At 38.9% G+C, this 24737-nt stretch overlaps 1 protein-coding gene across 41 annotated transcripts in view; it reads left to right on the top strand.

Annotated features, from left to right (window-relative positions):
* The window catches only part of RBFOX1 (RNA binding fox-1 homolog 1), a 1074031-nt gene that overhangs the window by 944798 nt on the left and 104496 nt on the right, over positions 1-24737 (top strand). For 40 of the 41 annotated variants that reach the window (XM_051631846.1, XM_051631815.1, XM_051631814.1 and 37 more), the window contains one exon: positions 50-292. The exons of the other annotated variant lie outside the window; for it this stretch is intronic. In XM_051631846.1, coding sequence (XP_051487806.1) covers positions 50-292 — 243 coding nt within the window. The remainder of the gene's footprint in view (positions 1-49; positions 293-24737) is intronic. 41 annotated transcript variants of the gene reach the window in all.

The raw sequence follows: 24737 nt of genomic DNA, 5'->3' as shown, positions 1-24737 counted from the left end.
CAAGCCACATTTCTTCCTTTTTTTTTTTTTTTTCTTTTGATCTTCACAGGGTAATCAGGAAGCTACAGCACCTCCTGACACAATGGCACAGCCTTATGCCTCAGCCCAGTTTGCTCCACCTCAGAATGGTATCCCTGCAGAATACACAGCCCCACATCCTCATCCAGCTCCAGACTACACAGGCCAAACCACTGTTCCAGAGCACACGTTAAACATGTACCCTCCTGCTCAGACACACTCTGAACAGAGTGCACCTGACACAAATGCACAAACTGTCTCCGGCACAGCCACAGTAAGTCAAGGTTTCATCTATTTCTCAAGCTGTGTGTTTCTAGTTACATCTGCATATATTGATAACATTTATTCCTAGGTTACGTGTGATTTCGCACTTCTTTGTGTTAGGATTACTCACCATCTCAAGGTTGAAAGTCTGTAAAAGTTTATCCTTGAACTTGGAGGATGTATTTTTGCTGCTTTAGGAGCCTCTTAGTTGTGGGAGCTTTGTAGAACCTGTGTTTTTCCTTTTCTACAGTGTTGGGCAGACAAAATGATTAATAGCAAGCCCATGAATCATATAATAAAGTTGGACTAAGTCCAGTATGGAAAAACATTTCAAAAGAGTCTAAGCATTCATTTGGGAAAAAAACCCAAACCCAAACCAACCCAAAACAAACCAGAAAAATTTTGTTATTTTTAATGACCTCTGTATTTTTGACACTTCTGAGTTGTTTTTTTATAGCAACGTTCATTGAGTGATACTGTATTGAAATGACTTGTGGAACTGTGTGAATGAGTGCTGTGAAGAGCATGTCTCTAGCACTGTGTTTTCTAGAGAGCTCATTTGTGCAGCCAGTCCTGAAGCTGTGTGTGGATCTGTGCTCAACAGAGCAGAAATGATAGACTTTCCTTCCATTTGATTTATATAAGAAGTTCTGAAGTGTCATGAATTATGCAAGAGACTCTTTGGATAGCCATACCTTATAATTTATGCCACAAATTTCACACCTTGCTAGTTTAGTGCTTCTGCCTCAATTCTAGATTGGGACCCAATATATCCAGTGCCAACAGCTGGCAGATTTCTGAGCCACCAGCCACCTGCCTTACTTGTCTAGGTTCTAGCACAGAACAGGCAGGACACTACGACTTGAAATGTCTCCACTAGCTGTCCTCATCCATGCTGCAACCGTGCTCCAACCCTCAGCTTACCTCCCCCTCCTCCCCTGGCACGTATTCCACCTGAAAAGGGTCATGCATCAGGGCAGGAGGAAAGGGAAAGTGTGTACCCTTTAATGACTTGTTCTGAAGATGTATGTTTATTGCCATGTCACTATTTTCTTTATATGGGTATGAACAAGGAAGCAAAGCAATAGAAAAAGCATGGAAGAATATTCCTTGCTATTATCATAAAGATGTCCTTGTGAATTAGTTACACAGTTTTGTGGTTTATGCTCTAAAATGTTTCGGTCCTTTTGGTTTTCACTTAAGAACTTGTTATTGCTCTGACTGGCCCTTTGCTCTTGTGGTATGAGAAAGTTTTAGTTGAAGAACATCCTATTTACCTATATCTCGTAGTATTTTTGCAGCTCTAGAGTGTCCCCTCTTTGTCATCTCTTTGCTAAGTTAACTTCCTGGTTCTTTCAAGCTTTAAAAATTTTCTTCCAGAATGATTTGATGGTCAGGAAACTCTTGTCACATGCCAGAGCAGAAACCCTGAGCTGAATAGATACTCCTAAAGATTGGATATTGACCAAAAAAAAAAAAAAAGTCTTTCCTTCTGCCCCTGTCTCATCCTTTTTATATTTTACTATTTAGCATGCTCCTTTGCCCACCACTGCTGAACACTGAACAGTCCCTTGTGATGTCCAGCTCAGACTTTTTGTATTTTGAAAGTCATGGTCTGTTTGCTGTTCAGTTCCAAAGTTAAAGACTGTTGGTGTTAAAATCAATGGCAAAACACCTCTCGATGTGAGTGGGACAGGAGCTCATCCCTCATCGTTTATTGCTTTCAATTTATTCTCTTTCCTCACCCCTATTTGATTTTTCAGTTTGAAGAAGTGTTAGTCTCTTTATCAGTAAAGTCAGGTATGTGTTTTTCCAACCTTTTCCATGGCAAAGGCTGATGAAAAGAAATTTGGATTGTCTGCAATGCATTTATCTTCAAGTACTCTATTCAATCCCAGCTCTAGCAAATCCAATTATTCCCTTGAAAGTTCTCTGCTTCTTATATACTAATAGGCTTTATTGTTACTTGTTTTTGTATCCTTTGCTATCTGCTCTTCTTATTTCCTTTTTGCCTTCTGATTATCCAGCTTATATTTTACCTGTCATACACTTTCTCCCTTCTGGTTCCACTTGGAGTGAATTTCCATCTTCTGAAGGATGACACTTCAATTCCAGTAACCTTTTGTATTTGGGGAATATACTATAGTTCCTTGCTCTTTTTATTATGGCTCCTTTTCTTGCCTTCCTGTTTGCTTTCTCGCAGGGGACTGCACATAACTTTTTTTGAAGTAGCTCTCATGCTGTTTCTAAGGAATTACCTTATTTTTGATTTTAGGGTGTTTTTAAAGAAAAGTTATGTTTTGTGGGTTTTTTTAAAGATAATTTTTCTAAATTGCAATGTTATATTGAAAGTTGTGGAGTTGTCATCCCTTCCTGGAGAACAATGCATCAAAATACAATTTTACAAGAAATGTGCATCTAGGGATTTACTTTTTCAAAGCAGCCTTGACATTTAACATGTTACCAGCTACTTTTACAAATTTACAGTCAAATATTGTTTGCACAATTTAGTTATGGCTACCTAGATCTAAAATCTGTTATGCTGTGTCTCATTAGCATTGCACTTAACACAGTGTAGAGACATTATAAATAAATATATTTAGAAGGATCCCAGGCAGATTTGACATGGATTTTCTAATGTTAGGAGGGTCCAGCTGTGTACATCTCTCTGTAGGTTTAGTAATACATGTTTTCATTACGAAATAGAGCTCCCATAGGTGTGTGTCAACATTGTAACTCGTGGTCTTTATTGTTGAAGGAAAAAAAATAATTGTTTCTTTCCAGTTCCTGCTAGCTTTCTGAATAGTTGATTTCTAGTCTTAAGGAATTTTAAGTGGACTTGATGTGAAGACATAGTGGCATTGTTTGGTAGGTTCCAGTAGTTTTACACAGCTTCTTTTCAGCAAGCTGTATTACATGCATTTATAAGAAGGATAATCAATTGATCAGTCATTTGCAAAAAAATACTGCTGTGATTAATGTGGATTAGGCAAGCTATTGGAGGCAAGAACAATTCTTGATATTTCTTACATTAATATGCATTTACATGTGAAGCTGGATATACCACTAAAAATGTATCTTAAATTTTTTAAATATGAAGCTTATAAACTGCAGGGCAGTTACCTAATTTGTAGAACTACTGCCAGAAGTGCTACTACTTACCCTCAACCATGAAGGGCTTAATCCACGCTGAGGCTAGACACACACCTGGCTCTCTCTGCATGTCCCAGTTTGTTTCTTGTTGTCTGAAGAGATCATACACTGAAGCTCGAGCTCACATTCAGTCTAGTGCAACCTAAACCTCAGTAAAGATATAAGTAATACAGGTAAAAAATAAAAAGGTTCTATGCAACTTCTCTTGGATCTGTTACTGCAACACGGAATGTGATCCTAGCCCAGTCAGAACCTCGGCCAGTGTCCCTCTTTGCTGCAATTTGAACAAGATCCCAATTGTCAGTTTTATTACAGTGTGCCGTTTTGTGCACGAAAGAGTGCTATGAATACAGAAAGTCTGTAGGCTTGATTTCCTTATGAGTAGAATCTATGGGCTCTAGTAAAGGTTTTCTGTTTTGTCTTTGGTCATTCAGAGCCTTTTGAAATGGATGTAGGTACTACCAAGCCAAAAAGACATTGCTTTAAACCAACTTTGAGTTGGTGTGGAACATTAATGAGCACAAAACATACTGTATTATTCATGTGCCATGAAAGCAGAAAAACCTGATTGGAAGAGAGGATAGGCTTTTTTTTTTTTTTTAATAAAATGGAAATATTTTGTTGAGAACTTAATAAGGGATCTTTTTTTACTTCTTGGATTTCACTTTTTATAACAAAACTTGGCACAAGCCCTTTCATATCTTGAGCTTCCCCAGAGAGCACACGTATTATCTGAATATAATGCTCTGAGTATCTTCTGTCATTTGTAGTACTAACTTTCTGTGAACTCTCAACAGGCATCTACTGGCTGAGCGTCAACCCTGTCCAAAACCACGACATTTTCCTTACATTTATCTCTTAATTTAATTCTTGGTTAAGAACGAACATTTTTTTGCTTGCTTTTGCTCGAGCTGACAAACAAGCACTTCAAAAATGGCAGTTGTGGAGTATGGAATGTTCTAATATTGTTAAGGTTTTACTTTTCTGTGTGTTATGCTGAACTCATTTAAGTATAACTTAATGGAGATTTATTTAACAGTGAAGATGTGGGATTAGAAATTCTCCTGTGCTTCCAAGAAGTGTACTTCCTATTTGTCCTGGCTTTGCTGGGCCACAGCCCTAGGCCAGCTGTGGAGGACAGGCCATTAGCAGGTTGGACTCAGCTGGGGGCTTAACTCATGGCAGCTGCCCCAATCTGTGGGACAGGTGTGTCCTAGACTATAAACCTCACCCTTGTTAGAAAGGGGAAGGCTTGCTGAGTGCAGGGGATCTTGCTCTTTCTCTTCCCAAGAATTTGGCTGAGTATAACCCTGTCTACTTTATGTTGCTGCTAGTATTTGTTTTGCTATTTCATTGAATCCATTTTCCTTTCAATGCAGGAGTCTCCTTTTCCCAGTTGCCCCTTCTCATCTGGGGAGAGGTTATCAGATGAGGGAGCAACTGCTTTAGTTTAGCCCCAGAATGGGTTAAATGTAGATGCAAGTGAAAATTTTTAACCTAGTATCTGGATAAAATAGTGCAAACCAGTATTAGGTTAAGTATTGGTCATAGGAGGTGCTTAGATTGTACAGGGATTGCTAAGACCATGTTTTTTATGCTGTGAAACAGAAAATGTACAGAATGAAAGGGAAGTAAATGCTTAGAGACAGGATGATTTAGCTGAAATAATAGAAAATCATCTGTAGGTAATAAAATACTGTCAAAAGTGACTTTGAGTCTTCTCTGAATAATATGGTTTTCATCTTCTTGGATCAATATGTTTGTTTAATCAAGGAAGTAGTCCATATGAGTGTAGGTATAATCAATACTCATCCAGTACTGGGCTGTTTAATTGCTGGTAGACTTTTGGAGTTGCATAGCACCAAATGTGCTTTTAGTCATTAACAAAAATAGTAAATTACTTCTTTCAGTAAGGGTGGATCAATGATAAGTTGGTTACAAAGTTATGGTAACAGTAACATGTCTGATGATTTTGCAGAGTACGTTTGATTGTCATTTTAAATGGTTACATATTTTAAAGGATTTTAAAATAAGACACTTGATTATTTTATGAAATATGAAATCACCTTTTACCTGTGTACATATATATGCAAACATATTGTACATGTATAGTTCTGAGAGTAAAACTTGTTCAATTTTTGCCTGAGGTTTTTATTTTCTGAGGTCCAGGTTTGTGCAGTCTTTTGTCATGTAGCAGAGGCCATCTCTTCATCTAGGGATTTGGGAAGCCTTAGTGATATTCTGGACTGAAAAATTATTAACTGTGTTGAACTCGGTTGTTTGAGGGAAAGGAAAGATCTACAGCCTGTTAATTTTATTTATTTATTTTGGTACTGATTTCTTTGTTGTGCTTTTTAATTTGCATAAGGAAACTGTCAGTAGCAAGCATTTATAGTAAATGCTTTAGCACGTTGTGTAAGCCTGCAGGTGGTTAGGCTGTTACTCCGGTGCTCTGCAGCACAGTTCTATTTTGATTAGCTTTTTTTCCTGCTCTGTTCTTTATGTAAGTTATCAGTGTAAGTTATTTTTATTCAAAATTTCCCCCCTTTCTTTCTTTTCTTCCTGTTGCTTAATTATTCTTCTCCTTTTCTCCTACTATTTTATTCCTGGCCTGTCCATCTCCTGGGGATACATGAGCTGTTTCAAGAAATTCTCCATCAGGGTATATCCCACTTGATTTAGTGGTGGCCAACAATGTTCCTTCAACAATGTGTCATTGAAGCAGAGATGTTTAAAAAAAAGTTCTCTGTACCTTGCTGGTTCATTGCCTATCTGTGGTTGTGCTTGTTAACCCTGAGGTAGACATCCCTGGTGTCCAGCATACCAAGTACCTGCATAGTGAGGGGGACGCTTCTCAGTGCTGCTGAGCTCAGCTGGTGTTATCCTTGCCTCCCAATATTCTGCCTTTGCCTAGCAGGTTTTCATGGTGCGCCTGGAATGCAGATCCTGCAACTGCATCTTGTGGCTTGGGAAGAAAAAGTGACTGGCTTGCCCGTGTGTGTAGTTGTGTCTGGAAAGCAGGGCTAGCAGGGAAGCATGTCCATCACTTCTCTCAAGGGCAGTGCTCGGAGGACTGCTCCCCTGGGGAGGAGCTCTCACCATGAAGCAGCTCTCTTGCAAGTCAGATTTCCCCATGGATTTTTTTTTTTCCTTACTGCTATCGGTGACCCAGTTTTTATTCTATTTCACTTCCATTTTTTTTGGTCTATAGATGTTTGCCACCAGTATGCTAGAGAGTTGATAATACTTGGACAATTGTTACAGCAGTGTTTATTCATCTAAATCATACCCTGCTGGTGCGGGCTATTGTATCAGCATGTCATGCTATTTCTGTTATGCTATCTATTATAATTGGTCCCAAATGCTACTTGAAAAAAAAGATTTCAAGGAGCTTGTTTCAAGACCCCGGGTGCTTCAGAGCTGCAGGAGCAAGCACCCTGGTCCAGCTCCTACTCTATAGTGAAGAGATCAAAACCGACATCCCAAATAGCTAACATAATGCTGTGCTAGTTTGCTGAGGCACAGCAATGACTTGTGATCATAGGCATTATTACTTCTAAGAGGCTTCCTTGCTGAGAGCCCTGCGTGTAAACTTTGTAACTGTGCCCCACGTGTATTTCTTTGCTTATACTAAGGGAGAGCAGGAACATACTGCTCACTTTAGCAGCTGTATGTCAGTGCATGCTCTTAAATAGATGCTTCTCAAGGATACACCAACTGTTTTTTATGATAACATTTATAAACTGCCTGTTTGTATACTTAGTTGTTTTGCCTGGTGAGAAGATAGCCACCTTTTTTTCCTGTGAGCCTAAGTTGGCTTAGGCTTTGCTCCCAGCAAATACTTGTCATTTTCTGGGTGGTATCTGGTGTGAGCAGAGCAGCTGTTACATGGCCAAGTGGTTGTGCCACAGCATATCAGCATGTCTGGTGTTCTTCTGAAATCTCAGTAACTGACCCTTGTCATTTAGGTAGCACCTCAGCTTCATTTTCCTTTTGATTCTCATAGCAAAAAGGTATTGCAAGTGGGATACTGATAGAGAAGATTTAAATCTTCCAGGTTTTGGTTTGTTTGTTTGTTTACTTTTTTTCTTTTATGTGATTTTTTAACTCTCATTTTTGAGTGCTTGAAATTGGTGAAGGAGTAAAGCTGAAGCTCCTCCCCCTCTCAGTCCCCCCCACAACTCCTCCATTTCAAAAAAACCCTACCACCCACCCAGGCATAAAGAGAGCAATTACTCTATCATGTCTAGTCCTGTTTGCTCAAATAAATTTGCTGAACACCATTGAATACCCCTCTGCATGTTTATTGTGGGGCAGACTAGTTCTTGGATCACTTGAGCAGGTAATTCCAGTCCACTCTGAGGTGAATTCAATGCACAAATCACTGCAGAGGTCTTTTCAATCACATTGCCAACCAGAGATGGTCATATTATTCCGACTTGAAAAGTTTATTCTAAAGAGCAGTATCAATTACTTTCTGATGGGCCAAGTTTAATTGACCAAATAAACAATTTAAGATTTTTTTTTCCTGTTTCATCCAGAAAGAGAATATTGTTCTTTTCAGCTTTTTTGAATTTCATATTGTCTCTTGGACTCTTTACTTTTCTGTATGAATTCTTTTACATGTTACATTATTGCCTTTTCCTTCTCTCTATGCAGTCAGAGTAGTCCTGGCATCCAAATGCTGTGGCTGGGCTTTGGGTCCTGATATATTGAGAAAAGCTTTTGTTGCACATTTTGCCGAATAAACTGAGCATAAATTTCAAAGGGAGTCTTGGTATGATGAAATAGCTAATGATAGCTAATTAAAACTTACTTTATATTCGACCTTCTGCATCTTAGCTTCACAATATAACATAGTGATTAGAATAGATTATTACAGGGGAGATTTTTTCTGTTGAAAATTAACTCTCAGTTTCACTAAATACAGCAGTGGCTGTGCTAGGGTAAGACTAATGATGTTTTTCCTTCTCTTGTAATTGGCATGCAAACAGTAAGTAACTGTTTGCAACTTTATCAGCAGTTGTCAATTCCTCCCTGCACCAACTGTTTGTCATTGCAATATAAACTTGTATATTGCCTGGAGTACTTTGTGTGTAACTTCCTGGTTAACCAGAAACATCCTTAGGTCCTTGCTTGCAAGAAACTGCCTTTCCATTGGATAGGTCAGAGTGGTCAGGTAGCAAAGGTAAATGGAAAACTAACATGGTTTGTTGTAGTTAAAAGCTATGAAGATAATTTGGTTTGTCTTACTCTTCAACCATAAGGCTGAATTTCTATTCATGTGACCATCTTTACCAGGGCTACATAAGAGCTAAACTTGCTCTCCTGCCTGACCCCATGTGGGTCTCAGTTAAGGATGGCTTAATGGCTGATTACCCCCCAAGCCCAATGCTGAAAATATTTTTTTCAAATCCTGTTTGTACTCTCAAGTTTCCATTCCTCTCCCACACTCCTCTCTTCAGCTTTCCCACACACCCACCTACCTACCCACAGAATTACTTTAATTAAATGTTACTCATCTGTGGGCTTACTTCCCACTTCTGCCTGCTTAATCTGTTCCCTTTCTAGAGCCAGTATGAAAAAGTGACTTGATTCAAACATCTAACTTTGCTATCCATCAATATTAGAAAGACAGTAGCAAGGGACATTGATCTGCCTCGGCTTAACCTGCCAGCAGTTGAGTTGATCTGTCTTGGCTTAACCTGCCAGCAGTTGAATTAATCTGTAAGTTTGAAGCTGGCTTGTGGTCTACCAGTGATGTGGCAGGGTGAAATGCACATCTCGGGCAGCAGACAGAGGACACCACAGGTGTGTTACACAGAACATGAATCTGTCTATTGATGGAACAAAGCACTTCCAAGATGGCCATAGCAGACATCTCAATCTTCCTATATTGACTGATTCTGTAATAAGACTGGTACTGCCTCCCAGCTCCCTTGTACCTTGACAAGTGAGAATGAAGGGCTTCCTGTGCTTGCTTGCTTTGGATTGTAATTGAAATATTTTATTCACTGCTTTATAAGAGAAAAATAAAACAGCAGAATGCCTTCTGATGCAGTCAGAAGATGAAAGTGTGATTGCAATCTGCAGCCCTTTTCAGTTCCTTTGTTTTTTTTGTTGCTGTTATAAAAAGTGCATCAATAGATGTCAACTATTTAAAAAGGATTCACACAAATTCCAGCTGTTCCAGAATAGTATCTAAATATTTGATTTGAAAACAATATGTGTACCAACACTGCAACACACTACAGGCATGATCACCCAGCTATCCAGAAAGACCTAAGTCTGTCTGTGCTAATTAGTATTTGCAGATGAAGCTTCTGTAGCAGTAGCTTGAGGTAACAGAAGAACTTCTGGGTTATAAGCACATAATGTGCAACATAAGAAATGTCTACAAAACTGAAAGGAAATGATGCAAATTTATTATTTTCAAGTCATAATAATAGTGGAGCACCTAATTTTGTTTCATAACGGTGTATTGTGTTTTGTACTATGTTCATATTACAAAAAAATCTTATTGCTGCCCTTATTTAGATAGATTTATTTCAAAAAATATAGTTATAAGATGTTAATTTTCTTAAAATATTTGATACACTTAGTCTTAACATGAAATTATATTCAAACAGTTATGTGGTTTTTCACTTTCATCAAGGAAAAATTGATGCTTGAAGCCGGAGAGCCTGCTGGTGTGCATAAAGATATCCGGTAGTGGCTACTCTGAGGGCTATTGAAAATGTTTTGAAGGTAATCTTTAGCATATACTTGTAGTTGCAGCTCTTAGGAACACTGCAAGCCCTACTCGTCGTCAATTTGCTGCAGCTCATGTGCAGACTGGCAGTATGTGGACTTGTGAAATGGCTCACATGTGCTGGAAAAGCACTTTCACACCAGCATAAAATGTTGCTATTGGCTTCTTCCTGTCTCCAGCAAGCCTTTCCAATTTTAGAATTTTCTTCCTCTCATTTTTGAGGCAGGCTCCCTCTTTTCTTTTTTTCCCCACCGAGTTGAAAGTGTTGCAGATCCATTCCTTTTATCCTTCTGTCCTCTCCTGAAAGGAACTTGCAGCCATTTCCCTTGTTACTTCCCTTTTTGCATGTCCAGCAAAAGGAACTCTCTGAAGATTCTTGTGTGTTTTACAGACAAAACATGTTCAATCAAAAGTACTAGTGTCTGAATCATGGATTCTCTTCTGCACTTTCTAATGGAAAGAGTGAAGATTTTTCTCTTTTTGTTATTATTGGTACAGCCAGACATACTTCTGTGTTCAACACGGGTATGTTTTTTGGGGTGTATCTGTTTGTTTTTGAAATACATACTTTCAGGAGGGCAGATTTACTACATCCCATGTGTCTGCCTTAGCCCAATGCATCTCATTTTTCTCCTTCGAACTCTTATCCAGGTGCAATTTAAGGACTTGGGATGTTTCCTGGAGCTTTTCAAAGTTCATATTTCCAAATAGACTGTTACATAGTAGCCTACACTCCCTGTCTGCTAGATGATATTGTTGATCTTAGAATCCTCACTATGAATGTGTAGCAAGGCCTGTCTATAGTAAAAATTAAGTAATGTTGTGTGTCAAGTTTCTGACTGGAAAATGTGGTGGCCCTACTGGTCACATATGTCCTGGCCACTCACCATATAAAATTGCTTTCTGCTATCATCAGGTGTTTAATATCTCTATAGACAATCTTTTCAGGTAGCAAACTGAATCTAGTCTCAGTATCTCCAGTTTCCTTAACCTAAACATTCACAATGTGTTGGCCCAAATTTTTAAGTAGATTTCTAGTGAATTGATTTACTGATTTGTCATATTTCAGATGGTTATAATTTAGACCTGCTAGGTTTAAAACCAGTTAGCCAGCATAATTTAGGAGCCTGGTATTTTTTTGGTTGAACTTACCATGTCCTATGCTTGTAATTCTTTTGCCTGCAGTGGGAAGGAAGAAGGACTTATGTTCCAGAATATTTAAGTACTGTAATTGTATTGTATTTGTAATATTAAGTATCCTCTTTATTACAAGTAAGAGAGTCTTTTTGGTACAGCATAGAGTTCCTCATTGCTTCAGGCATTCACAGGAAGTTTACTGCATGTATAGCATAGTGATTCCACAGGTATCAGAGTCATCATTCAAGTTTAGACTAGCTTTGAATCTGTTTTACAAGTTACTGTTTAATGAGTATTACAAACGTACTCTGTTCTCCTTCAGAAAGCTGTGTGTCCTCAGGTGCATGTTCATGCTGCTGGGACTGAAAAGAGAAGGAAGAGGCAGGCTGGTGGTGTGTTCACTGAAGTTGTTTTGCCCCTGCAACAAATCATGCATTTGCTACAACGAAGTGTTCTGGGTTTTACTTTTCAGGTGCAGAAAGGGAATGGACTAGGAAATCCTAGAGATGTAGTTGAAAGTACCTCTTCCCTTGGGGATGCTTTGTAACACCTTGCCCTCCTGATCCAAAGCAGCAATCAAATGTGGTATTTGCTCAGCAGTTTTCAGTAAGAGCAGATATTTCATGCCAAATTTTATTTACGTTATTTCGAGGTGGGCTTTTTGGTAAATTGAGTAGTGCCCAGGTGATAAATTTGCAGCTCTCACATTTGCTAAAAGACTTTTGTACCTTGACCTTCTTCTGATAATAAGGTTGGTGAAAATAGTATCTTAGAGCATATGTAGGCCAATTTTATCACAAGGAGAAAGTGCTATGAGGGCTTGAAGAGATGGTGGGTTTTGTTGTTTTTTTTCTTTGTTTGCTTCAGTCCTATCTCCAAAGTCATGAATTCCCTGTCCACTCTCCTGTCCATTAAAGGCTGAGTGGGGAATACATAAAATATCTGAGGCTTATAATGCTGCAGGGATATAACATGAGGGTTCAGTGTTGCACTGTACAGGCTTGTTGGTGCTGATGAATTACCTTGTCACAGAGATGTAACCAATGGTATGAAATCTTACTGTGGTTTTTTTCCTCATAGAAATGTCACAATGACTGAAGGAGGATGTATGACATGCTGTGTTACTGCCTTAGGACCAGAATGTGTTGTCTGCTTTGGAGCAGCTGAGGGACTAAAGGGTTTGTCTTACCAGCAGCTTGTCAGGGCATGAGGCAATCTGTTGGTGCGTTATAGGGCTGCTCAAAGGTGATTCTGAACGCAAGGCAACCCTTCTGTGTTTTCTCTAAAATTTCTGACATTTTATCAGGTGATGACACCTTAGATGAGGGAAGTTGAATTGCATTTCCTGCCACTCGTACAGAGTAGCACAAAACAATTTCAGATAGAGAGCTGACAAGCCTGTGACCTCAAATGATAAAGGTATTTAGATTTGGGAGTGGATTGTAAGACTGAGATATTTCGGAATGTGATGCTACTGCTTTAATCTAGCGTGATTATGTCTTTCTTGTTGAGTTTAGAGGATGATCCCCTTCAAGCATCTCACAAAGATTGATGTCATCCCTGTGACCATTTTGTGAGATTTTGTTGAATTACAATTCTTGTTTTTTCCACTTTTGCAGAGGAAGAACTAGGGTACAAGTAGTTTAAATAACCTGCCAGAGGCAAATCTGTGACAAAACAGATTGCAGCAGCTGGCAGTCTTGAGCCCAAGTGTCTAGACTGAAAGTGAGTCTTTTTTCCTATAACAGCAGAATCCTATGGCTGCATTTCATTTGAAACTGGTGTGTGCTTGTGGAGCACTGAGCGTTGAATCGATCACAGCCTGAGCTTGATTTGTGTTAATGTTATGTTTCAGGTGTGGGGATCAGAAAAAAGAGTTGGGAAGATACTCTCTAGCTTAGGAAATGTGTGTGGTTTTTCTTAAAAGGCAAAACTCTACTACAGTTTGGTTTAACTTTCAGACATACTATGTGGACTGTGTGAAGCTAACAGCTCTTTGTCTACCTGCACCAACCTTGTGCTCTGTGCTGAGGGTCAGGTCATTGTGTGTGCTACCATCTAGAAAGATGGATCTGCTCCTTCGGCTTGATTTCCAGCCCTCTTCCACAGAGGAGTGGGATGGAGATGTCAAAGATGGGGCATGAAATTGTATGAGGATCATGACTGGTGCCAGGATCGTGGCAAAGGTCAGGTCACAAGGGTCTGAAACTCCCTGTAGCATGCTGAATGTGAAGGTGTTCTGCTGTGTTACTTAGCTTTACAAATACAGGGACCTGTGGGTGTCCAGAGAGAGGGAAACTGAAAACTGGCTTTTGCCTTAGTAGGTTGTGGAGTTTAACCCCTACATGGCAAAGTCTTGAGAAAGCTGCAAGAAGGGTGGCAGAGGATCAGAATCTGGACAAAGGATCATGACCGGGGGGGTTCACCTGGTAGCATCTTCTTGGAGGCAAGGGCACTATAGACAGCAAAATACCTCAGCAACTCCTTAATCTAATCCATCTGTAACAAAGTTATTTACTTTGGGGATTTTTTTTCTGCAGTAAGTGCACCAGGCAAGGCCAGTAGTAATCTGGATCTCAGTACGATTACCTGCAAGCAGGAATCCCTCAGAGGTTGAAACTGACTTCTTGTTTCAACCATTTGAGTTGTTACCATCTGCATGTGTGCAGATGGTAATAGAGCAGCAGATACTTTTTTTTTTTTCCCTTCCTGTAGCTTTTTTCCCTATAGTATCCATTTCCTTTCTTTCTGTCTCTATTTTTTTGAAGTTTTTTCTTTTTGCTGGCACTCGGGTGCCTGTGGCTAGAAGGAAAATTCCTCACCCTGCTCGATGCCCCAAGAGAGAGCAAAGACACAACAGGTTTAGCCAGGCATTGTTTCTTTTGGAGAGATGCTCATGCAGTGGTGTTTATTAGCCATAAATTTTATGAGACTGTTTGCAAGCTTACAATTTTGCCTTCCTCATGGTAGGTTCCAGCACGGCACATTTCGTAGTGATTTCCCAGGAAAAATATTTGCAAGCAACACTGTGTATGTGTAATAGTTGTAGAGTACATTAATCAACTGCAGGTTTTTTCTCAAAGATAGCTATGCCTATGGCGTGGAGACCTGGAACACAGCATCCATGCTGCCTGCATTGCTTTATTTTATGGAGGTTTTTTGTTAAATGGAGAGCATGATATGGAGTTGGAGAATCTGCAACTTAAGAGTTGCAATGATTTTTGTACCAGGAGTACTTCAGTCTATTGTTTTGCTACCGTGCACTGTTGAATATTGCAGAAAGCATAACAAATATATTTGCTGCTTCCAAAAAATTCTTATTTTAGACTAAAATTTACATGAGAGAGTTTTCTTCATGTTGGTGTGAGTCACCATCCTTGGAGATATTCAAGAATCATGTAGATGGGGAACTTTACGGCATGCTTTAGTGGCCAGGATTGCAGGGAGTTGGGTTTTTTGGTGGGTGTTATTTGGTGGAGTGTGTGTGGCATTTGTGTTTGTGTGGGGTGGTGGGTTGGCTTGGGTTTGTGGGGTTTTTTTGTGGTAATGGTTGGACTTGGTGATCTCAGAGGTCCTTTCCAACCTTGACTAATCTGTAATTCTGTGTATTTGAGGCATTTGGCAGTTTTGTGGCTAGTCATTTTCATGGATAGTGAAAAAATAGTTCTACTTTGCATTAATGGCTTTGTTAAATATATGGACTGTATACCAAAGGGAGTTTAAATTCAGGCAAAAAGAAATTATAAATGTTCTTAAACAACGATAGCTAAAATACAGTGCTGTATATGAGCTTTCAGTTTGATAAATACTTACTTATGAGGTCATAAATACTTGAGGTACCAAAGGTTAATGTAGTGTGAAAGGCTGTAAAACACAGCGAGCAACCTGCTAGATCATAATGATGCATTAGTACCTTTCAGTAAGAATGCTACTAGTTATAAAAGCTTTGGGTTGAATTTATTCTGTAATACAAGAATGTAAAGCCACAGTATCTTCACTGTGTAGTTGTACTTATCTTTTTTATATTTATTTCTCTTTGGAACAACAACAAAAAAGGCTATCATCTGGTCATAAGTGCCCACTGACTGAAAATTATTAAAACCTCTTTTTGACTAACATAATTTCTGAAGAGCCTATATCATAGGCACTGCCTGTGTACTCAAAGTAAGTAATAAAATAAAGTAATACTTGGTGATTTTTTTGCTTTCTGTGTATTAATAAGTTTCCATGAGATAAAGTAGCAGTCATACATAAAAGAAACAAAAGCTGCATAAATTCTATAAAGCAGTAATGGAACTCATATTTGAGGAGAAAGAAAGTGTGAAATTCATGAAGTGAGCATTTACTGAATTATAAAACTGACTTTATCATAATAAACTACAGTATTTCTGTCTTAGAAGTCTTCTGCAGTTTGTAGTTGTCTCCAATATGCTGATGCGGCTAACATTTCTCACTTAATGTCTACCTCTGTGAAGTGTTAATTTTCATGCTTTGGTGATCATTGCTTTTTACTGAAGCAAATTACTTCCTCTTTCTCCTAGATCAGAGCTTATGACAGATTAGGATAATTTTACTGTAATTAATCTTTGAGTCAGTTCTTCTCTTTTCAGTGAAGTGCCATGTCTTGACCAGGCTAAATTGAAGCAGTTAATAAAACCTGGAATCAAATAGGAAAAGCTTGTATTTGTAGAACTTGATACTTGCTTTCAGCCTTCTCTGATCTGAGGTTACAAAAAAGTATTTTATGTTCAAATTCTTCTCTTAATAAAGTACACCTGTATCTGGAGGCTGGCAGATAGTTTTGAGGAATTAAACAAGAAAGATGTCTACAGGAAAATATTAGATATAGATACATCCGTCTCCCGGTGCAGACACCTCGTTACTTTTTTTATTATGGTTTTTAGATGTTGAAAATCAACACATTCAGTCCTTATTAATATACAATTTAAAAGTTGAGAGTGTCTGGATTGTGTAAATATATTGCTGGTAAGTCTCTCTAGATTATTAGTTTTCGTTTAAGACCATATTTAAATTGGCAAAGAACACTGTGAGCAGTTTCTGCTCTGATGGAATTAGCACAGAATACCTGTGAGAGAACAGAAAGTGAAATATGCTTTTTGTAGCATTCTGCAAACAATGCATTTCCGTGCAAATGTTGTTTGGGACAATTGGTCAAACTAGAAATCCAAACAAAACCCTGGTGGGCCAGTGTATCAGGTTATGGACAAATGACTCATTGTAAGATGCCGCTTTGTGTTACAAAATACAGGATTGGGATGATAGCACCAAAAATTATTATATAGTACCAACTCATACTTGTATATTAGGTTATGAGGCTTTTCTGTATCATACTCGTGGGTAGAAACTTTGTTTATTTTGTTAGGAGGCTTTTTGCTGTAATATTCTCAGAGTCTGCACTACATGAAGGCAGCCACACCTGTTCGGTCATTCTGATTGACTGGCTGTATGTTTCAGTAGTGCCTCTTCCTTTTTGAATTAAATATCCTCCTCATGCTACAGTAATCATGGATATTCTTAATAGAATTGCATGGGGGAACTTAATTAAGCTTTTCTTCTTCCTTTTTATTTAAAGGAAATTTGAAGAAATCAATGGTGTGGTTTCTAATTTAATGCGTGCACCCCACAACGTCTATTAGAGTCTCTTCACATGAGTAAGTCAGGTGAGACAGAACTGCTCATCTTAAGCTCACAATTCATTTTTTTCAGCTGAAATGTTCACCTGACATTCTAATCGGGGAAGAGTAAGAGTCCTGAGTGTGTGTGTTAATAAATATATATTCTTCATGAATATATATAATCTCATAACTGCAGTCATTAAAACATATTGGATGGTTATGCAAATAACTGAAGGAATTTGAATTCATACCTACCACCTTGTGAATCTCATTTCTTAATCTGCTTTTTGCTCATTTTCTAAATAATAACTAAAATGCTTGTGACACTTTCTAGCCTTTGAGTGCTCAAGAGATGCAGTGTTCTAGAGCAGATGATCTCTTTACTGAGATGGAAATAGCCAAGGCATTTAAAATTATAATTTACAATTTTAATTGTCCATTTCCAGATCTCTGACAGAGCAATTTTGACAGTTTCCTTTAGAAGCAGAGGAAGGGGAGGTGTTACAAAAGTAGGTGATACTAAATGTAATGCCATTCATGCCATATTTCTGTAAGCTGCTCTTTTCTCTTTCTCTGGATGAAGTCAGTTTAAATATTCTCAGTTTATTATATTTCTAAATGAGTTTTACTCCCAATAGCTGTTAATTATTGCCATAACTTCCTCTCATATTAGTGTCTAAGTTGTACTCACAAAAAGAATATTCTTAGCTCATCATGAATCCAGTCTGTCTTTATAGATTTAAAAACTCCTGTGATTTTCCCACATTCCAGGAGTATGGTATGTACAGTGTAGGCTTGGTAGTTCAAACTGAATGACTAAACCCTTTTTTTTTTTCCCCTTAAAAGTGGTAAATTCAGTAAGAGTAAAAAGTAGAATGAAAATTCCATACATAGAAACGAACAAAAAAGAACCAAGAAATGGTTTATTTTGAGTATATTTTAGGGGACCAAATGTTTTTTGTGGCAGCATTGAAGTGAAATGTACTTGTATGTCCCCAAGCAGCTGAAGAAAAAAAAAAATCTGTTTGGCTGACATTTTATACAATTTAGGAAGACAAGCTTAGTTTTGGAAGCAGGTTTCAAGAAAGAAACCTGGAAATTAGTATCTTTCCCCCTCTTTCCAGTTTCAGTCCACTGACCCGTGTAGATGGTTGACTTGAAAGGTTGAGGGGACTTTCTTTTGCAGTAGAGGTTTGAAGTGAAAAATGTGGAAAAAGAATTCCTTAAATTTCATGCAAGATTGCTTTGGGATATCAGAAACTGGTATGATTCCCACAGAGGGTGGTGGCTGATAAGCTGAATGTGTCATGGACATCTGGCAATAGTGTTCTTTTGGTAGCTTTGCTTAAGTTATCTTCCTTTTTCCTTTCAGTTGGAAGGAAATCAAGCAGACTTCAGTTGTAATTCAGGAATCTGGTGAGCATTCCGGCTTACAGTTACTAGCATGTGAAACCAAGTGTGTATAGAGGGACTTCCTCTATATCCTTACTCAGGGTCAGGATAAGTGGTGGAAAGGGCACGAGATCTGTGAAGAGATCGTGCAAGAGATTGTGCAAGAGAGGAAGACGGGAATCTTAGACCTGTGAGATTTAAGGGGAAAGCAGGGTAGCTGTGTACATTGATGCACAAAGTGCAGTGTGATGATGCTGAAGTGCCTTCCTGTAGCATATTAATCCTTCCTCTCTGAAAAGTCTCTTGTTTATTTGGGTTATGACCATCAGATGCTAGATGTTGTAGATCAGTGGTGGGAAAAGATGATGTACAGTTGTCATTTGCTGGCAGTGTGTTTCACACAATGCTTATTCTACTGCCATTTCAAACCAAGGTCTGAAGGCTTGTGTTTTTCTGTGTCTGTTCATGCCACACCCCCTCAGAGATGCATACATATATGTAGCATTAAAAAAAAATAACTAAAAAATTTAACTGAATAATAACCCTATCTGTACTTAGAAAAGGATGTACAGGGTATTTTAAGAGATAATCCTTGTATATTTCAGCAAGATCACATTCCCACTTGGGGAAATGGAAAGAATTGCTTTTTGAGGGGGGAGTTCTTCTGAATAGTTGTCTTTCTAGAGAGTTTTCTCCATCACTCGAAGGAATTTATGTCAGATACTGGATCAGGAAAAACATTTGCATTGTTACATTTGCAAAGCCTGGTATTTGAAACAAGATTTTTTCGGAAGAAATAGTTTGTGCAGAGAATGCAAGATTGGCCCAGATAATTGCAATATGCAGCTCAAAGCTGTTGCTGCTATTTTTAGATCTTTTTGGTGTGTGGGTTGTTCCATATAAGTAACAACTATAAACTGATTCAACTTCCTGAAGTTCCTGTTGGCCTGTCTCTATAGTGTGTTGAGGTCCCCCTGCATGGCATCACAACCCTCTGGTGTATCAGTCACTCCATCCAGTTTTGTTTCATCTGCAAGCAACATTACTGGAGTGAGTCCAGTTTCTGAAAAGTCAAGAGAAGGTGAAATTCTTAATACTAGCCAAGGGAGCATGGCTGTAACACCCTGTACTGATTCCTGAGGTAGACTATAAATCACAAAACTGAGACTATTGAGGGCAATGGCTTCTCGGTACAGTTGTTGGATGAAAATATGTGTATCTTGACTGAGAAATTTCTAGTGGCTGTGCTTGAGGATGAAAGAGGGAAGAGGTCTGTTGGCAAGCTCGTTTTGAGAAATAGGGAAAGATAAACAGCTTTAAACTCTTTGTGCCAACCCTCCTGATTCAAGGTTTGCTATTAGAGAATGTTGGGGGTTTTGCCATCTTTCCTGAGAACTTAACTTTTAAAGAAAGGAGGGATCAAGGGGATCTGAGTTCTGTTTCCACTTCTTTAATAGATGTTTCTTTAAACTTGGGTATCTGTAATAAAAGTTGTTGCCCAGTTCTGCAGTAAATCTGCATTGATGAAGCTGTGTAACAAGGAGCATTCATGTGATCAAGCAGAACTCACCATAAGACTAACTTTTACAGCTAGATTTGAATTGGTGATTTAAACCCTTTACAAATTCATTAAAACATCCAGGTTTGTTTTGTGTGTGTTTGTTTGTTTTTAAGTGGGTGAGGGGAAGAAAAAAGGGGTATTTTCAAAAACTTCAAATTCTCTTCCACATTAATGAATGAGCGGTGTTGGATGAACTTGAGGAAAAGGATTGAAAGGTCTGCTTCTGGTTTATGTAAAGCATAACGTTCCATGAGGTGGATGTCTCTGACTTTGGTTGTGCTAGCAGAAAACTTGGTGTTTTCCAGGGACTGTGACAGTGCATCTAGTGTTCTGCAACAGGACAGCATCAGAGCACAGCAGGCACAGGCTTGCTTTTCTGTTCAAAACGTTCTGTCTCTTCTGAAGTGCTTGCATTTCGTTGCAACGTGCAAAGATGTGAGACTACCAAACATCAGCAATAAGAAAAGTAAATCCAGCTATTTTTTTCTGAAGTGACAGTAAACTAAGTTTGAAAAAATACTGTCCTGTGTAGGAGCTGAACTGCTGTTTATTAGGTTGGTGCATACTTCAGTATAAAAAGAGCAGTGTGATTTAGAAAGTGGCTTTTTGTGACATGTAGAACTCTCAAATTCTGCTGTGTTTTGGAGGGTTCAAGAACTGACTCCTCGGGATAAGACATGCAAGTGAGCAAATGGAAAGTCACAGCAGGAATTCAGGAATAGGTGAGGGGTCAAACAATGAAAAAGCTTTCATCATGCTGTCACATTTTCTTTCTTGTCATGAGCTTGCACTGTAGCAATCAACCATTCTCTCTCAGCATGAAGCTCTGCTCTCACAAGTTCACTCAGCGGTTGGTTGTGTCAACACGACTCTTACAAAAAGGGACTTCACATGCATGACATAAGTCTAGTTCAGGGGGGGAATTCCAGAAACTGAAGTACATTAATTCCAGCTGAGGGTAAACATCACTTTCTAAACAACTCTTTGTATCTAAACCTGCAAGTGTTCCAACTAAAGAAACTTCTTCCCTTTCCTTTCAAGAAAGTAATGTCCTTTGAACCTGCCTAGCATAGTATTTCATGAATTATTTTTATTTTGGACAAATATTGTTAAATGTCACAGCATTGTACAAGGTAAAAGATATTTTTGTCCAGATAGAGCCTGTTGCTAGGAAAAAAAAAAAAAAAAAAAAAAAAAAGCTTTATTGCAGCTTTCCAACATTTTATGATGTTGACTTATGAGGGAGAATACTTGCAAGAATTTTTAAGCCAAGAGCAAAATCTCATTCTGTTTTATAACAGTGATGCTTCTGCGTAAATGAATGACCACAGGCAAAGCTACAGCTGCTTTCCTGTGTATTGAGTTCTGTTGTTTTGTGAACAATTTCTTCATATATTAAGTTAATAACTGAGTTGGACAGGAGAACTTGCATAGGAAGAATGCATTTCCAGTAACCAAGTTACTGCCACAAGCTTTGCATCAGTCACAAAGTTGTGGTCTCAGGAGTGTTGTGTTCTTACTTATTGTCAGTATGTGATTGCCTTTCAAGGTGGAACTTAGAAGGTTTTTTAGTACTTTCATAACTATTAGGCTTCTTTACCTGTAAGCTTTACTAAACATTTCTGTATTTCTTCATCTATTTGACCCCTCTTCACTTAACCTTTGTGACTTACTGGTGTGCAGTTTCAGATGGCAGATACGAGTTTTTGGATGTTTATAACAAATCCTACATGTTTCCCATTAATACTTCTAGCAGAAACACTTCAACTCCTGGTTTATAAAATTTATTTGTATAAATCTCTAATCCCTGAAATTCTTCGCCATGGTTGAAATAAGCGATGGTTTCCAAAGCGGCTTAAGGTAAACTAAGGCTGTGCTGCCATAGAAAGGAATAGGTTTGTCCTCCAGCTGTCTCTTACCTGACATCATCTACATATTTATGGCCCTTTTTTCACTTGTGAATTGGATCAGCTCACAGATGAGTTTTATGAAGTGTAAGTTTCCTGTTGGATCAATGGGTCTGAACCAACACTCATCTGTTCAAGTGCTGAAGTAAATACAAGGCAGGTGGGAGGAACCTGAGTCCCATCGTGGCACCAAAGGCAGGACTTTGTGTCCAATGTGTTGTTGAGGCTGTTGTTAATTGTGAAAGCACGTCCTCAGAATGATTTTTTTTTTTTCAGCACATGAGAGGAAACAGGGTCCATCATGAGAAAAATAAGAAATTAACTTAGGATGTAAATGTGCTGAGTAATTTGTGTGCAAAAATGACACGTGTAAGTAATTAGTGCTGAGGATACTGATGGCTTTTTGTTCTTGTAATACTTTGATGGACTTACCAAACAAGCTTGTGCAGTGTGAAGCTAGAGCTCCTATTCAAATAATAAAAAAGCCTTTTAGTCTACTTTAATCAAGATTTCTATATTTAGTTTAATGGTATTTTTAAAAATATGTTTTTGTTTCTTGCCTGTCTTGATTTTACATGAGTCTTTCAATACTTGAAACAAAGTTATTTTTAAACGCTTCATTCCTGCTCTTGAAGTCCCTTGAAAGAAGAACAAGAATTACATCAGAAATAATAGTCATCTGACTAATAGTTGAAAGAGGAATAACAAAATTAATTTAATATTTCTTTATGCCTCTGCATTGCTGTTTAAGATATTTCAGTTGGATTAAACCAATGTTCTTGTCCCTTCACCAGTAAAATGTTTCTTAGTGTGTCTGCTTATTTTTTTTTTTTTCTGAGGATAAACCCAAGGAATTTGTTTTTAAATTATCCTGTGAAAAGATAACATTAGTTTCTGCAGATGTAGAATGAACTTCTAAACATGTGTATAGAGTGTATGCTTTTCCTTCTTGGCTGATGGAGCCAGGAAGCAGCTGATTAGAGAAGGGTTTGGTTAATTGTGGTTGTGTGGTATTCCTGGATGAGATCAGTAGGCAGTGAGAAATAGTTATTGAATCAATGTGAACAATAAATAATGCATTAAGGCAAACTACTATAATTCCTTCTTCCAAGTTATTGATATGCTAATGTCAGTCGAATGTCCTTAACTGAACTTGGCAGCTGCTTAGTTACTCTAAACCCTCTTAAAACCTATCATGAATATTATTTTTACCACCAAATTTTGCCTAAGTTTTGAGACAACTCATTGAGAATCCAAAACACATATGGCTTCTGGTGTTTCCACTCCAGACATGATTGATATGCTACTCCCTGATATCCTGCTGACTATTTCAGAAGAAAAATGATGAGCCAGCAATGGCGATGGAAAGCACTACGTAAGGGCTATATTCCATATTGTTAAGGAAGATAGATTGGGGAAATAATTAATGTAGCCAAGTAATTAATAACTCTTTGGTTGCCCTGCAGTACTAAAAGCTTAAGAAACCTATCTTATTGCCCCTATCTGTCCTCAAAATTAATGATCTCTTATTTAGGCTGCTAGCTCTCTGTGCATAAGCTATCAAATAATAGCAATAGTTTCCTGTAGCTTGTGGTATCGGTGTCCAGAATTCATCCATCTAGAAATGAAAGAAATAATCAGTACTGCTTTAAAGTCCTCAACCCAGAACAATAACCAGTACGCTGAAGCCCCAAAGCATGTTCAATAGCAGGAACCATAGAAACTGCTGAAGCAAAGCATAGAATTATTCAGGTTCTTTTTCCTTTGCCTGTAAATTGGATCAAAGGTTTCTACCCTTACATTATAATGCTTGTGCATTGCAGTGTATCTAAAATGTCCCAGTTAGAGCTGGCCACCTTACGTTGTCTTCCTGGCAGCAAAATGTATTCATTGGACTGATTAAGGACCCCTAACATAAAATACTCCAGAGGGGAGGTGGTTGTCTCTTCTCACTTCCCAGAGGTGCACTGCCCTCCTGCCCCCTGGGCAGTGCAGGCTGCCCACCCCTGCCTCTGGCCTGCGCGGGCCCTGCAGGCGGGATGTGCCGCGCTGCCCCAGCAAGGGCCGGTGCTGCTGCTGCTGGAGCCAAGGAGCCACATCACTCTTGCCCACCCTCAAGAAGCATTTGCATGATTGACCCTTCCTGCCAGATGACCCGGACACCAAGTGTCCCTGGCTGCCCGCTGGAGCTGCTGCATCACTTGTGATCCAGGGTTTGCTGCTGGTGACGGGGTGAGTTGCCGCGTGGACGTGCTGTTGATCATCTTTCTTACTGCCTCTGGAGAGCTCTGCCGCCAGACTCCATTCCTGCTCTGGCCACATGCACTTTTATCGACTGTAGTCTGAGACACACAGAACTGGAGCTGGGTAGGCACTTTTCTGGTCCCCTGTGCCTGGCAGAAAAGAAAGCTGAGTTTCTTTGTCTGGTATGAAACTTGCTTGAGGCAGATACTTTCATGAGCTTGTGAGAATTTTGGACCAGGGCATAGAGAAGAGCAGCTGCTTTTCCTTGCCTTTGTTTCCAAAGGCCAGTCTACACAAAGCAATTGCTTTCTTGTGAAGCACAATGTTGTGAATAAATCTATTCTGCCTGTACCAGATAATCAGGCTGGCTGGTCTCTCCAGCTTCATCGCTTGGGTCACCAAAACACCACACAGCTTGCAAACCTCAGTGTCTCTCTCACATTTCGTCTCAACTTTGGAAGTTTTACATTATTAATACAAATAATAGGCCCAAGTGAAAATCTAACACACCTTTGCCAGTAGTGAAATGGAAGGAGGACTGCTCTTATGCAGTAATAGCCTGGACAGTAGCCAGTGTGATAGCTCAGTGCTTTAGAGGTGGGACAAGATGGCCTTGCAAAGCAGGGGCTTGGCTGCTATGTATGTTTCTTTTCAGAACTGGCACAGGGGATGGT

This window comes from Apus apus, chromosome 14 (assembly GCF_020740795.1).
Source record: "Apus apus isolate bApuApu2 chromosome 14, bApuApu2.pri.cur, whole genome shotgun sequence".
In the NCBI taxonomy this organism is placed as follows: domain Eukaryota; kingdom Metazoa; phylum Chordata; class Aves; order Apodiformes; family Apodidae; genus Apus; species Apus apus.
Note: the sequence above shows the minus strand (reverse complement) of the source record. Positions and strands in the feature narration are given on the sequence as shown.